Here is a 15,471-nt window from a genome sequence, read left to right on the forward strand (position 1 = left end):
AGAACAAAAGAAAAAAAGAAAAGGGACATGTTCACTAGAAGTCCTAAAATTTATTACCAAAGTGCAATTGAGTCCTAAAACTTACAAAAGTACAGACAAGTTCTAAAACTTATCAAATTGATTCAAATGAGTCATAAAGTTAACACCGTCAAACTTACTAATGGAAAATGTTGACGTGACACTGACGTGACTTATTTTAATATTTTCTCTCTCCTACGTGGCGATGACGTAGCTAAAACGATGTCGTTTTAGCTAAAATTTGATTTTTAATACTATTTTTATTTAGATTAAATTTAAAAAAAAAAGGAAGAGGACAGTTGGGGAGGGAGGGCTTTCCCTCCCCGCCACCGCCACCACCCCACCATCGCCGGGAGGGGTCGGCGAGGGTGGGAGGACGGCAGGCGGGGGTTGTCGGGCCCCGGCTAGGGGCCGGCAACCCTTACCCATGGTAGGCAAAGGCCTGCGATCCCTCGCCTGATCTGGGGGAGGGCCCACAAGCCCTCGCCTATCGTCGGCGAGGGTCGCCGGCCCCTGGCTGAGGCTTGACGACCCCCGCTTGCCGTTCCCCCACCCTCGCCAGCCCCTCCTGGCGATGGTGGGGCGGCGGCGGGGAGGGCAAGCCCTCTCTCCCTGACTGTCCTCCTCCTATCTTTTTTTTTCTTTTTTTTAAAAATAATTTTAGCTTATTTTTAAATTTAATTTAAATAAAATTAATATTAAAATAATGATAAAAAAAGTCATGTCATTGCCACATAGGATATAAAAAAATAATAAAAAATCCACATCAGCATTTTCAGTTAGTCAAATTGGACGGTGTTAACTTTAGAACTCGATTGAACCAATTTGATAAGTTTTATAACTCAATTGCACCTTTTGCAAATTTTAGGACTCAATTACACTTTGGTGATAAGTTTTATAACTTCTAGTGAACATATCCCAAAAGAAAATGACCTTGTATCTGAAACTGTTCCCAGGAACAAAGAAGTAGATTTTTTTTATTTATTATTTCTGTTCCAAATCTATTCCCTGGCCACTTTTTTATTCCAGGGAATAGAAATTTAACTGATATTACCAAATGGATTTCTATTCTTTTTTCGTTCCGGTGGAACAAAAAAAAGAAAAACAGGATGATTACCAAACAGGCCCTAACTTGCCTATCAAGAAATAAAAAATACAGAATTTTAGCAATATCGAGACAAATGATGTTTTAGCCGAATGTGAATCTCATCCTCACTTCCATGAAGTGTGAAAGCTAATCTAAAGTAGGATTTTTATTCGATCTCAAGATAATTATCCGGATTGATAAGAAGATTGCCGCTAGTATTGAAATGCAACCTTGCAAAATATCAAAATTTTGAATGCTTACTATTACTGTGATTTGTTTGTCTCGTATTCGATTCAATCGAAGCTATTTGAGCACCAAAGTCAAATAATGCCAAAGCTCTCTCCTTTAAGTGTGCATTCAAAAAAAATTTTTGTTGGTTATTGGTATTTGTATGTTTAGTATACTGTAGTCTGTGGTCTAGTTGAAAGGTAGCTCTTTGTCAAGTGAGAGAGCGTGCTGGGTGAAATTGGTTGAATTAGCATTTGTTGAGAATTAGCTAGACCATTGTACATGAGAGAGTCTACTGCTTACAAGCTCACACGAGAAAGCTGCGAACGTGTGATGGCATTTATAAGGGGGAAGAACGCTAGAAGTACCAAAATTTATATACGGTGCTCATTTTTGTACCAAAAGTTTTTTTCGGATCATTTAAGTGCCATTTTTTTAAAAAAACGATCACTTAAGTATTAATTCCGATTTGGGTCGCCGGAAATCTGACGTGGCCATATTTTATTAATTTCTCAGTCCTACGTGGCACGTCAGCGCTGACGGAGACAATATTTAATAATATTTTAATATTTTTTCGATTTTTTAAACATTTTTTCCAATATTTTTTTTCCTTTTTTTCTTTTTTTCTTTTCTTTCTTCTTCTTCTACCTTTAGCCGGCGGCCTGGCCTCGCATGGACGAGGCCGCCGTCGCCTGCCACAGGTGAGGCTCGGCCGACCCTCGCCCGGGCGAGGGCAAGCGAGGGTTGGCCTCGCCTCGCCTGGGCAAGGGCCAGCCCCGGCGAGGGCTCCCCTCACCAGATTTGGCAAGGCCGGCCCTTGCCTAAGCCACGGTGGCCTCGCCGGGCGTTGCCTTCCCTCAGGCAACGCTCGGCGAGGCCGCCGTGGCCTGGGCGAGGGCTGGCCTCGCCGGGGCTCGCCCACCCTCGCCTAGGCGAGGGTCAGGCTAGCCTTGTCTGTGGCGGGCGACGACGGCCTCATCCAGGCGAGGCCAAGCGGCTGGCCGACACCGGCCAAAGGTAGAAGAATAAGAAATAAAGAAAAAAATCGGAAAAAATATTTAAAAAATCTAAATATATACATGGAAATGCCACGTAGACCGATTTTTTTAAAAAAAAATCCAATTCAGATTAAAATTTTAATTATAAAAGTCACGTATTAATTTGATCGAAATTTCTTACCGTTGATATTTAAGTGATCATTTTTCCTTCGATTTGACATTTAAATAAGTGAGCAAAAATTTTTTACACTAAAATGAGTGCTGTGCATAAATTTTGACGTTTCTAATATTCTTTCCCCAATTTATAAAGCACGGTCGATCTTGCATATCCACTCACCTTAGAGTTTTTCGCTTTGTGGCTGTCAAGAATCTCCGTGTGGCTGATAGTTAACACGAGAAAATATCTTTGGCGTGTGAAAAACGCTCACCACAAAATTCAGGTCCGTGATGGTACGTCTTTGACACAGTTTTTCCTTTCTGAAACTTCTCCTTGGAAAGTTGGGCTGCTTGTCCCCCCATGATTCAAAGTCTTTCTCTGAGGTACTGCTAGCACGCGTGACTGCTATCATTTCCTTTGGGAAATGTAAAAAGTGCCAAGAAAATGGAATACTAATGCCGCGTAAAAGAAAAGCCAAAGTGGTTTACTTCGCTGTTTAGCTCTTTCACGAACGACATCCTCTCCTGGAATCGTACACACCAGAAGTAACTCAGCTCAGCAGATGGCGTTAGTGACGATGAAGAGAAAGAGGGACTCGGACACAGCAACATCTTCCTCTACGGGTGGAGGTAGTGAGTCACTGGGAGCTGAATTTGACGTGTTCTTGAATTTCAGAGGGCCGGACACTCGCCTCAGCTTTACCGATCACCTCTATCACTCCCTGGATGGAGCTGGGATTCGCGTCTTCTTAGACGATGCAGAGATCCGAAAAGGTGAAAAGATTGGGGGCGAGCTTCTACATGCGATCAACGTCTCCAGAATTTACGTGCCCATCTTCTCCAGAGACTATGCATCTAGTGCATGGTGTCTTCGCGAGCTTGCCCACGTGGTGGAATGTTCGAGAAGATCGATGGACAAAGTGATTCTTCCCATCTTCTTCGATGTCGATCCTGACGATGTTAAGCTCAGAACTGGATTATATGATGATGCCTTGAAAAGGCATGAGGACAGGTTCAGCTCCGATCAAGTGCAACAGTGGAAGGAGGCTCTAACAGTGGTCGCTTCTATCAATGGATGGCACTGCAGAGATAGAGGGTAAGAGAGTTTCGGGTGCTTTTCTTCACTCTTTTTCATGTCTTCAAATATGAATACAATAACCCTAGAGCGACAAATAAAGATTATTGGTTTATATGGTTGCGAGATGCATATGGTTGAAGGAATTTGATAACTGCTATATGAATCAAGAGATTAATTTATACTGCTGCATAATTAAAGAAAGAATTTGTGCTTCTTCGCAACAAATTAATGTGAGGTTATCCTTATGGATTTTGCTGTGATTGGTGTAATTTGCTTCAGTGGTGACTTTTTGGGGTGATCAACTCAGATCAGCCGATTTCTTACTGTTTTTTTTCCTTTTTTTGTGCTAATAATAAATCTTATGTGATTCGAGGATAAGAAACCTTTTTAAATTTTTATGTTCATTTTCTGGTAAATTGTAGTTACTTAACATTCTAGACCCCCCTCTCTATGAGGTGTTAGAAAGTGATGTCAGAGTATAGTTTCTGAAGTGATAATCCGATACATCGAAATTTTTTTGAGGGTCGATGTTTAGCAGATCTTGGGGATGACAACACTCAGTGTTAAGGGGGTTAGAGTGTAATTTATGAGACTTTAAGAAAGGAAAACAAATGTTTTTTGGATTGCTGGAGTTGATGTTCATGTATTGATATTAGCTACAAGTGATTAATAATTGTGTCAGGGACTATGATTAGTACGGTTTTTCAAATATCTTAGAGATGCTTGGATGTTTGTTATGTTTACCAAGATCAAATGGAGAGCAAATTGATTTAGCCAGTCGCATATTTAAGGAAAGAATGTTTAGCTGTTTGTGGAGGCTCTCACTAAAATTTGGTAAGAGAATTGATTTAGCCGGCGCATTTTCCTCGCTGAAAGTCAATGATGATATAGAAAATATTTCCCTAAAATATAATTGTTAGTATAGTTTATGACAATGAATCAACGCAAAATGCTTTTATCATCAATGGAAATGTTTAAGCATATATTGCTGTAGATGATGAAAATATTATCAATCCACCGATCTTTCTAGGTGATACATACTTACGATTATTTATAGGAAACAATATCTACCAATGAGTGATTTTCTGCAAAGTAAATGCATCGCATGCAAGACGAAGTTATATCTTATTCCGAGTATCAACAAAAGAGTAGTGTTATGACTAATAAGGTATTAACTTTTAGCTGGTTTAAATTTCCCGGAATTAGTTCTTTCAAAGTATAAACGGGATGCTTGCATAATTTGAGGATGACAGTGTATATCTCTGTGGTTATTTTGCCGTGAATTTGTTGTCTTTCTCGGGTTCAACGTTCCACGCCATGAGCGTTAACTTCTGATTGTTGTGTTTTTTACTTGGTAGTTTTGCTACAAATCTTCTTCTCTCTTTCTGTTTGCGTAACTTTGTTCCTTTCTCATTGTAAAAAGATGTGATACATGTGTGTGTTTAAAATAGATATCTTGGCCTTAATTTGCTTTGGCTGCTAAATAAAATTTTCAATTTCCGCCACTGATGTGAATGCCAAATTCACATTTTAAAAATCATGGAATTTGATGTTCTTTATGTTGTTACTCAATCTGAATTTCGTGTCCGGCAGCCAAGGGGAACTTATAAAACTTCTTACCGATGAGGTTTCAAGGAAACTGTCAAGAGGAATTCGAGTAGTGCCTGATCATTTAATTGGAATCGATGATCATGTGCAAGCCGTGATGGATTTATTAGGCAAAGACTCTCTCGATGTACGGTTTGTCATAATACATGGAATGAGCGGAGTCGGTAAGACAACTCTTGCCAAAGTTGTTTTTAACCAAATCACTTCTCAGTTTCAAGGTTGCAGCTTCTTGTCAGACGTTCGAGAATTTGCACAGCAGGGTAAAATTGTGAAATTGCAAAACAGATTATTGTCTGACATCCTCAAGTCTCAATCCATAAAGGTTCGTGATACTGACTTTGGGATCAACATGATTAGAGAAAGATGTCGCCACAAAAAAGTTTTGATTGTTCTTGATAATTTGGATAAAAGGAACCAGCTTGTGAAGCTAGCAGAAAAATGTGATTGGTTCGGCCCGGGAAGTAGAATTATTGTGACAACTAGGGACATTGGTTTTTTGAAAATTAACAAGAATAATGCCTCAATACATCCTAAAGTGTATCACTTCTACGAAATGGAGGAGATGCATGAGTTTTTTGCCATTCGACTTTTCAATAGATATGCATTTGAGAGCGATACTCCTCCACTTGAATATGATAGAATAACAAGAGAAATTGTGAAAATCACCGGTGGACTTCCACTGGCCCTTGTGGTTATCGGATCCTCACTTTGCTGTGAGAGCAAAGAAGTATGGGATGATGTATTAGCCAAGTTGAAGAAAATGCCACACAAAGACGTTCGGGAAATATTGAAGGTAAGTTATGACATGCTGGAATATGAGCAGAAAGAAATTTTCCTTGACATTGCATGTCACATGGCTGGTGAAAACAGAAGCGATGCAATTTCTATGTGGAGAGCTTGTGATTTTTTTCCCTACGAAGCCATCTCAGTTCTTGTAAAAATGTCTCTGATAAAAATTATGGATGACGACATTTGGATGCATGATCAACTCAGAGATTTAGGGAGGGAACTTGTTCGCAAGGAGAGTATCCAACATCCTGGAGAGCGTAGTAGAATATGGAGTTCCACCGTAGCCATGGATGTTATACAAAGAAACGAGGTACGTATTGACTAAAGTTCTACTTTTCACTTTGTTTAGAAAATAGAATAGGTTGGTACTATGTTAATTTACAACTGAGTGTGGTAGCTCGTTGGTAAAGGGGTCATACGGCTATGTCGTAAGCAAACCTCTGGCCAGCTTGTGCTTTGGGCATTGAGTGCTCATGTCAGTGTCCTTAATTTACTATGAGAATAACAACCTATTTTGGGCTCCCAAAAAAATAAATAACAATTAATTGAAAATTGTTGTGGGTCCATTCTTTTAAAAATTTGTGGCTCACAACATACTGTTATTCTAACGGTAGCCTAAAGACTGTTATGCTAGCAAAGTCCTTGGGCATTTGCTAGGTCATGTGAGAGATTCCTTGCCTTCTGCCTAGTTGGGTTGTGGTAATAGGCTCGTATACTTGTGGGTGGATTGTGTGATTATGGCTCGTGAGTCAAAGAGAGAGTTACGATAATCGCCCTTTTCCGTTCTTTTACCAACAAAAAGAAAATATACTGTTTTAATATTTTTTGGTCGAATACTGTTTTAAAATCATGGGCCTTTTTTTATGTCCGCCAAAGCAGAGGGCTAATTTTGCTATAATTTCCTTTACTAGGGAACAAAAAATATAGTGGCACTCAATCTAGGGGGACAATCTCAAGTATGCAATATTACACGTGAAGACATTTTAGGGCTGGTAAAGTTAAGGTTCCTTGAATTCGATGGAGGAAACTTTGTTGGGGACTTCCAAAATCTCCTTTCGGAGCTAAGATGGCTCTCTTGGCAAAATTGTCCGTCAGAGTTTCAAGCTACTAACTTCTCTCCAAGCAATTTGGTTGTCCTCAAAATTTCAGAATCTGATGTGACAACTGATTGGGGTGGATGGAGCCAGATCATGGTACGATACATTGTATTATGAGCAAATTACAATTACTCTTTTTCTTTGTACATAGTGAATATGACGGTCTTTGTACATTCTTGTATGAATAATTTTACAGGGAAATTGTAGGTTAAAAGTCCTGCATCTTGTGAGTTGTAGAAGGTTGATCAAGACGCCTGACTTCTCTACGTGCTTGACTTTGGAGAGACTCGTTGTGAAGGATTGTGGAAGGCTGGTTGAAATTGACCCATCCATTTGTATGCTGCTGCATTTGAAGCACTTGGAAATTAATGGGTGTAATGGTTTGAAGATACTTCAAGGAGCTCCAACCACGCTTGAACTAGGCACGGTACGTCAGTCATGGCTAGACTCATTGGGTTGTCTAAAGTGTCTGTCGACACTAAGGATGGAAGAGTTGGAACTACTTGAACTTCCGGATTCAATAGGAGAGATACCTGGTCTTCAAGAGTTGTCTTTGAGTGATTCATCTGTGGAGAAACTTCCGAAGTCAATTGGGAAACTGAAATCTCTAGTCGAGTTGAATCTATCTCGCACGAATGTTATAGAGCTGCCGGATTCGATTGGAGAGCTTAAGAGATTGGAGGTATTACTCATGGAAAGCTGTAATTTGAGAAAGCTACCTAAGGCAATAGGGATGTTGGAGAAGCTTGAATATTTAGAAGCTAGCAATTGCAAATTTTTGGAGGGAGAAATTCCAATGGACATTGGGGCACTATCATCTTTGAAAATCCTAAACTTAGAACATACCCGTATTTCTGAAGTGCCACCAACTATTAGTCAGCTTTCTCAACTTCGTGATTTGGGTTTGCGTGCTTGTCATGAGCTTCAACAATTGCCAGAGCTTCCTCCAAGTTTGGAATCTTTGGAAATTTCATCTTCAGCTTTACAGAGGATTCCGGATCTGTCAAACTTGACCAACTTAGAATATCTGTATTTATCTGATTGTGGTAATATGCCTCATGCACCACCAAACGCATGCCAAGCTCAAGATTTGCAGTGGGTTGGGAGGTTAACTAAGTTGACGTCTTTGAGATTGGACCTTCTAGGCATGACCCTGTTGCCTGCTGACTTTAGCACCCTGACCGAACTCCAAAATCTTGAATTACCAGGCTCCACCTTTCAATCTCTCGAGTCGATTCCACCTAATATTGAGGGGTTGAGGTTCTTTGATCTTGAGTCCACAGATGGATGGTCATGCCTTCGCACCTTCAAATATTTGTCCAAAATAGAAGTATGCAGGTCATACTTGACTGAAATTCCACTGGATGTGCTTGGACAGTTGGAGAACCTTCGCAAATTGTATATATTGGACTGCCAATTCCTTGAGAGACTATCTCACATACAAAGCTTAAGAAAGCTATGGTTTTTGGGGGTTACTAATTGCCCGGGGTTAGTTGAGTTTCAAGGTCTTGAACAATCAGAATTGGTGGAGCATATATCTATTTGTGCCTGTCCATCTTTAAAAGAGCTACCTAATCTTTCTAGCTTGCAGAACCTGGAAACGCTGCATTTATCTCGTTGTGACTTGTTGGAAAGTTTGCCTGTTGTAGCGAATACGGAAACATGTCGTTTGACTGTTGTCTCATGCAGGATGCTGCCTCGCGTTATATGTCCCTTCTCAGCTTTTGGATCAGGAAGGCTATGATGGGCAGCTTACAGTCCACAACCAGAAGTGGCGGTATTTGAATGCCTTGCTCAGATTAATCGTCATCTTTTATATTTATAGGTTGTGTATACATAACGTTCTTGCCCTTATACTGAGATTGAAAAGTAGCTACACCTAGCTGTTTTTTTAATTCTTGTACGTAAGACGTGATGACCCTCAACCGTTTCCCTGCTAGTTATTTGGGTCATTTGCCACCAAAAATTTCTAAACCGCCTTGCGAAGGTTTCCACGTCCTCAGCAATGAAGAAATGAAAGAGCTCCTCCGCCTGTAAAGTTGGTGGCTGCCACAATTACCTTGACGGACTTTGAACTTCGTCTTTCTCCAATGTGTTTTTTTCCCATCTCTTCGTGTTCACTCTAAAATTACATGAGCCTGAAAAATGCAAGTCGTGCCAGGTTGATTGTGGCTTGACTTCTACAGATCAGAAACTTCGGTGCAATTGCAGTCTTTATGCATTAAACAAGCGAATGACGATGAAGAAAAGAACTCGATCTTGGGTCTTAACGTTGAGGTCTAGAACAGACTGGAATACTCAATTGCGGGCTCTGGTAGTTGATGGCAGGAGATCTCACAGAAGAAGTTTGGTTTTGACTACATTGAAGCAAGTTAGTAAGAAAGTAAAGGTGCAAGAATAAGAAATATGCCATTGCTTGACAGAGAGATTAATATGTGGTTTGGGGAACCACTATACGAAGCCTATTTATAGACTAGTACGAAGGAAACTTCCAGTGAGACACAATACATGAACCAAAGGACACAACAACTGAAAGCAATTGATGTAGACATCTCTCTAAACTGTAAGATTTTATCTACTTGTGAAAAGAAGTAATGGAGTCAACCAAGTAATTGTCTCAGTCAGTCAGTGGGCAAACAAAAGTAACAATAGTCAAAATATTCCAGACTTTGGATTTAACAGTGCTAATGCTTCGTTACATCAATATGATACAGAGAATTATCGGCTTCATCTGCATTTATGGATAACAACAACATGTATTAGTCTTGCGACTCTCTTAAAAAATTCAACATAGGTAAAGAAGCATCGTAGAATACATACCGGTTTTTCTGTAAGGCGCATACAATATATATTTCCAGATAAATTGACAACTCGAGAAAAGTGGAATTAACCTTTCATGATTAGTAAGACTCTTATTTAATAATGAATAGAAACATCATATTATAATCTTACATGACCAGTACAAGCAAAATCAAATAAGTATTCAATTATGAATTAATAATTATATATTCTCCATGCTTATATTAGAGAAAGCAGGATAATGGAGTATGGGTTCACTTATTTTGTTCTGATTAAGGTAAAGAGTATTTCTGATGTGGGAGAGATACCTCCGCGAGCAATACTTTGTTTTTATCTGGTGATTCGGCGAACATTATGGCTGCCAAAGAGAGAGGGTAGACCGAAATGCCTCACTAGCCCAAAAGCTCTACAAATCATGTCCCTGGCCTAATTTGACAGCCACGAACCCAAGCCCAATCCTACATCATACAACAATATTTACAGAACAAAACTACCAAAAGACAAGTTAATAGAAACAGATCAAAATCATCACTACGTGGAAGTCTTGTGAGTTTTTCCCAAGTCGCACAATCTGATCCAGTTCTTCTTGGATCAATTGGAGGGTAATTTTCTTCCCTGCAATCTTTCCCTCATAACTATACTGTTCCTGCCTTTTTCATTACTAAGCTATAAGTGGGACGATAATGAAAAACATTCGAAGCCAGAAACTGGGCTACTGCAATTAAGAGAAGGTATTAACATGTTTGCAAACTTACGGCCAACAACTGGATTACCTCAGGTTGTTTTTAAATCGCTTTCCAAATTGCCCGATTTCATGATTCTTTTATGTTTTATGGACTAGATATCACGTGACAAGCTGCCTGTGTTTTTTTTATGGGGCAGCAGACAGCTTGTAATTGGTCAGTTTCCTATGCTTCTTCTTTTAGGGGTAAATCTTCCTTAACTACATTTGATTTCGTATATCTATGAATGCATATGTTCTAGAATTACCATAATCGCTGAAGAGATGGTCTCCCTCTTTTATACGGATCTTCCTTCTCAATTAGTTGACGCTTCTACTTTGGAGAAAGAGGTTGACCTAATGGTTGCAAGGGAGCTCACAGGCGGTTAGTTTCTAACATATATTTGTTCCTTCGTGCTTGAATTTTTTTCAGTATGAGGTCGATGATTGTGTGTTATTTCCTTTGAATGAACTGGAATATACTTTGGGAAACCAAGGGGCTTTAGAACCGATCAAAAGGGTGAGGAGATTGGTTTCATTGCAGCTGTAAACATGATCAAATCATTTTCTACTTGATTGGGGTCTCTTTTGCTCATCCTATAAGCGATTACACCTCCCAAATTTCCTTGCATGACTCATTGTCATTAACTTGATATTGTTATCAGCACAGTTCGTTTAATCACGTGCATTATTCTAGATAGGCATTGAAATTGTCTTCACTCCAATCAATCACAATGTTTCGTCCTCTTTGTTATAGGATTTTGATTAATATATTCTTACCATTTCTTTATTTTATGTAAACTTAGTTGGGCAATGTTTTTCCTATGTCGGACTCATATTATTGGTTCTGTTCTTGTGTGGATTGGGAAGCTACCATACTTATTCAGGAGAGTCCCCACATATGCGCCCTCCACCCGGGCTAGTGCCTCAATCCCCTCGGTCTCCTTTTTCACTTGGCGGAGATGATGATCCCATGTATCCCCATGAAATTTTTAAAGTAAAATCTTCTGGCTAAAATTACCATATATTCCCACAAGTGTGCAAAAATCATATGAACCCTCTCAAAATTCTCTTTCCATTTGTTCTGAAGTATGTAGAGGGGCCCAAATAATTATACATTTGTGCATTTCGGCGCAAAAGGTGGAGGGCAAAGTGCTTTTCATGATGCTGAGAGCCGGGAATGTTCCTCCCTGCCTTTTACCAAAGAAAAAGAAATATTTTTTGTTGAATTCATGGGCCTTTTTCTTATGTTCACCAAAGCTCAGGCTAATTGAGCTATAATTTCCTTTACTAGGGAACCAAAAACATGGTAGCCCTCAAACTAGGGGGTCAATCTCAAGTGTGTAACCTCACAAGCGAAGACATTTCAAGGCTGGTAGAGTTAACGTTCCTTGAATTGGATGGAGGAAACTTTGTAGAGGACTTCCAAAATCTCCTCTTGGAGCTAAGATGGCTCTCTTGGAAAAATTGTCCTTCGTAGTTTCAAGCTACTAACTTCTCTCCAAGCAATCTAGTTGTCCTCAAAATTTCAGAATCTGACATTACAGATGATTGGGGTGGATGGACCCAAATCATGGTACGATATCTTGTAATAAAAGCAATTTACATCTACTATTTTCCTGTGTGCACATTAAATTTGACCATCTTTATAACTATCCTTGTATGAGTAATTTTACAGGGAGAAAGTACAATAAAAGTTCTGCATCTCGTGCGTTGTAGAAGGTTGACCAAGACGCCTAACTTCTCTACATGCTTGACTTTGGAGAGACTCGTCATGAAGGATTGTGATAGGCGGGTTGAAATTGACCCATCCATTACTATGCTGCAGCATTTGAAGCACTTGAAAATTAAGGGGGGCAGTGATTTGAGGGTGCTTGAAGGGAGCTCCAACAATGCCCAATCTAGGCATGGCACGTCAGTCATTGCCAAACTCATTGGGTAATCTAAAGCATCTATCCACGCTGAGGTTAGAAAATCTGGAACTCCTTGAACTTCCGGATTCAATAGGAGAGACAGCTGGTCTTCAAGTATTGTCTTTAAGGAAGTCTTTGGTAAATAAACCTCCGGAGTCAATTGGGAAATTAAAATCTCTAGTCAAATTGAATATATCTTATACGAACATTATAGAGTAGCCTAATTTGATCGGAGAGCTTAAGAGATTGGAGATTCTATTCATGCATGGTAGTAAATTAAGAAAGCTACCTAAGGCGATAGGGATGTTGGAGAAGCTCGAATATTTGATAGCTAGCGGTAGCATATTTTTGGAGGAAATTCCGATGGAAATTGGGGCATTATCATCTTTGAAAGATCTAACTTTAGGTGGAGGCCGTATTTCTGAAGTGCCACCAAATATTAGTCAGCTTACTTGATTTACGAGTTTGGTTTGCATCGTTGTGAGGAGCTTGGACAACTGCCAAGGCTTCCTACAAGTTAGGAAATTTTGAATATTTCGTCTTCAGCATCACTGGAGATTCCGAATGTCTCAAACCTGACCAACTTAGAATATCTGTCTTTATCTGATTATGATCATCCTAGATATCATAATATGCCTCATGCACCACCAAACGCATGCCAAGCTCTAGATTTGCAGTGGATTGGGAGGTTAACTAAATTCCGGTCGTTGCAATTGGACCTTTCAGGCATGACCACGTTGCCTGCTGACTTGTCAAATACCCTTACCGAGCTCAAATATCTCCACTTGCTAGTCTCCACCTTTCAGTCTCTCCAGTGGATCCCACCCGAAATTCATGGGTCGACGTTCTTTGATCTTGAATCCACCGATGGATTGTCATACCTTCACACCTTCAAAATTTTGTCCAGTTTTGGAATATATAGGTCTTGCTTAACCGAAATTCCATTAGATGTGCTTGGACAGCTAAAGAACCTTTGCCATTTAAATGTAGTGGAGTGCCAATTCCTTGAGAGGCTATCCCGTTTACCGAGCTTAAGAAAGCCATGGGGTTTGAGTGTTAATCGATGCCCATGGCTAGTTGAGATACAAGGTCTCGAACAATCAGAATCGCTGGAAAAATTATCTATTTTTCGCTGCCCATCCTTAAAAGAGCTACCGGATCTTTCGAGCTTGCAGAACTTGACAGATTTGAGTTTATACTCTTGCGACTCGTTGGAAAGTTTTCCTATTGTTAATAAGGAAACATGTAGTTTGCATATTATTAGATGAAAGATTCTGCCTCACGTGTCAAATCCATAATTTGAATGGGTTGCTAAGTTACTCGCTTTTAGTAGGTATATTGTCGGTAGGAACTTTAGTTTTTGATCAACTTCGTTCATGCATCATCTCATCTATTTATAGGCTGTGCATACATAACGTTCTTGCCCTTTTGTACCGAGATTGAAAAGTATCTACACTTTAGCTCTTTTTTAATTCTTGTACATAAGACGTGATGAGACTCGATCTTTCCGCAGCTAGTTATTGTTTTACACTCAAATTTTTGTCGATAGGAGAACTATGAATCTTTTTTCGCGACAATAAAAAAATAAATAAAAGAAAAGGGAACAGTAATAAGCAAATAAATATATGAAAGAGAAGAAAGAAAAAGAATCCGGCCTAGCTCGTGTCGCCCAAAATCAGCGATTCAGATCTAATAAAGCAGGGACCCATTTTGCTTCATATTTTCGAAGTTGGATTCGATTATCCTTTTGTTAGTTAATTAATGAAACATTTTACTTTTTGACCAAAAAAAAAAAAAAGGTTCTGAGCGAAGCAACTCAGCGCCATGGAGCTTTTGGAGGATTCCAGAATGCCGAGCTGGAGACGCTCGTAACAGAATCATTTTTTGCATCAATATATGCGCATTGGACACGATACACAATAATATACATATCTTGATTAATTGGCAACTCGACTAAAAAGTAGAACCAATTTAAATAATTAGCAAGACTCTTATTGAATGATGAATAGAAACATCATGTTTCAATTTATACATGAACAATAAATGCAAAAGCAAATGAATATCCAATCATGAATTTAATATGATATATCGTCTATACTGATATTAGAGTAGGCGGGATAATGGAGATAGTTTCTCTTTTTTCATTCTGATTAAGGTAGAGAGTATTTTCGTTCTAATCATGTGCCTAGCCCAATTCAACAGCCACAAACCTAAGCCCATCATGTCTTAAGTCTTGGGTGGATTTTCCAAGTCGCACAATTGCGCCCTCATTGACATGTCATTTACAGAGATCGAGGACCAAGAGAGACTATGGACACACGACCAACTTAGAGACCTTGGAAGATGAATCATTTGTCGAAAGACTATCTGCCATCTGGTTTCCTAGCAAGTGTAGCAAGCAGTGGTGTGCAAAGTTGGCAACGGTTGGACGGGGTGTAACAGTCTGAATTTTCGATCCTTTTCCAGGGATTTAGGAAATGAATTTGATCAATGCACTTATAGTGAGATCTCATCCGGAAATGCGCATTCACGGGATGCTAACCTTAGGGGTAGGGCTATTACGGGATTGAGTTCGCACGACCAAAGAACTCGACCTAGGTTCGATATTCGACCATATCGATTGACGAGGGAATGTTTTGAGCCAACCGAGACCGATCTATTTGATTGATCGTGTCCAAAGGGCACTAGTGACAGACCCTCGCAATTATATGACAATCGAGGTCGTCTCGGGTGAAGTAAACTTAAACATGATTTGACTTAGTGTCGATCACGGGTCGAGAGCGCATAATCCCAATGAGCCACCCGTTAGCCAGAGATAAGCTAAAGTTGCGATTGCTCGATTTTAGTCATTTCTTGGAATTCGAGCCCGGGAATCAAGAATTTTGAAAGTGACAATTTTGGACAGCCGATGACGTTTTTGGCTTGGCCAACCTTGGGGCCACCCATTTCTGCAAAAGAATGGATTTCGGTCCGGGACCC

General features: G+C 39.8%; 1 protein-coding gene and 1 pseudogene across 1 annotated transcript; both read left to right on the forward strand.

Annotated features, from left to right (window-relative positions):
- The first annotated feature begins 2,800 nt into the window (after positions 1-2,800).
- Positions 2,801-9,134, forward strand: LOC115678431 (disease resistance protein RPV1-like). The gene is made up of 4 exons (XM_030601826.2): positions 2,801-3,583; positions 5,159-6,272; positions 6,874-7,155; positions 7,256-9,134. The coding sequence occupies exons 1-4, from the start codon at positions 3,051-3,053 to the stop codon at positions 8,801-8,803; spliced, it is 3,477 nt and encodes a 1,158-aa protein (XP_030457686.1). The 5' UTR covers positions 2,801-3,050; the 3' UTR covers positions 8,804-9,134.
- Positions 9,135-12,486: 3,352 nt separating this feature from the next.
- Positions 12,487-13,856, forward strand: LOC115678510 (uncharacterized; annotated as a pseudogene).
- The last annotated feature ends 1,615 nt before the right edge of the window (positions 13,857-15,471 follow it).

This window comes from Syzygium oleosum, unplaced genomic scaffold (assembly GCF_021117445.2).
Source record: "Syzygium oleosum isolate NSW1041296 unplaced genomic scaffold, Sole_v2.1 Sole_v2.05, whole genome shotgun sequence".
Classification (NCBI taxonomy): domain Eukaryota; kingdom Viridiplantae; phylum Streptophyta; class Magnoliopsida; order Myrtales; family Myrtaceae; genus Syzygium; species Syzygium oleosum.

Bases quoted from the DNA above. Each gene is read 5' to 3' on its own strand.
- LOC115678431 (XM_030601826.2), top strand. From the start codon at position 3,051: ATGGCGTTAGTGACGATGAAGAGAAAGAGGGACTCGGACACAGCAACA. The intron at 3,584-5,158 runs GTAAGAGAGTTT...CGTGTCCGGCAG, and splicing joins TGGCACTGCAGAGATAGAGG to CCAAGGGGAACTTATAAAAC. The intron at 7,156-7,255 runs GTACGATACATT...ATAATTTTACAG, and splicing joins GTGGATGGAGCCAGATCATG to GGAAATTGTAGGTTAAAAGT.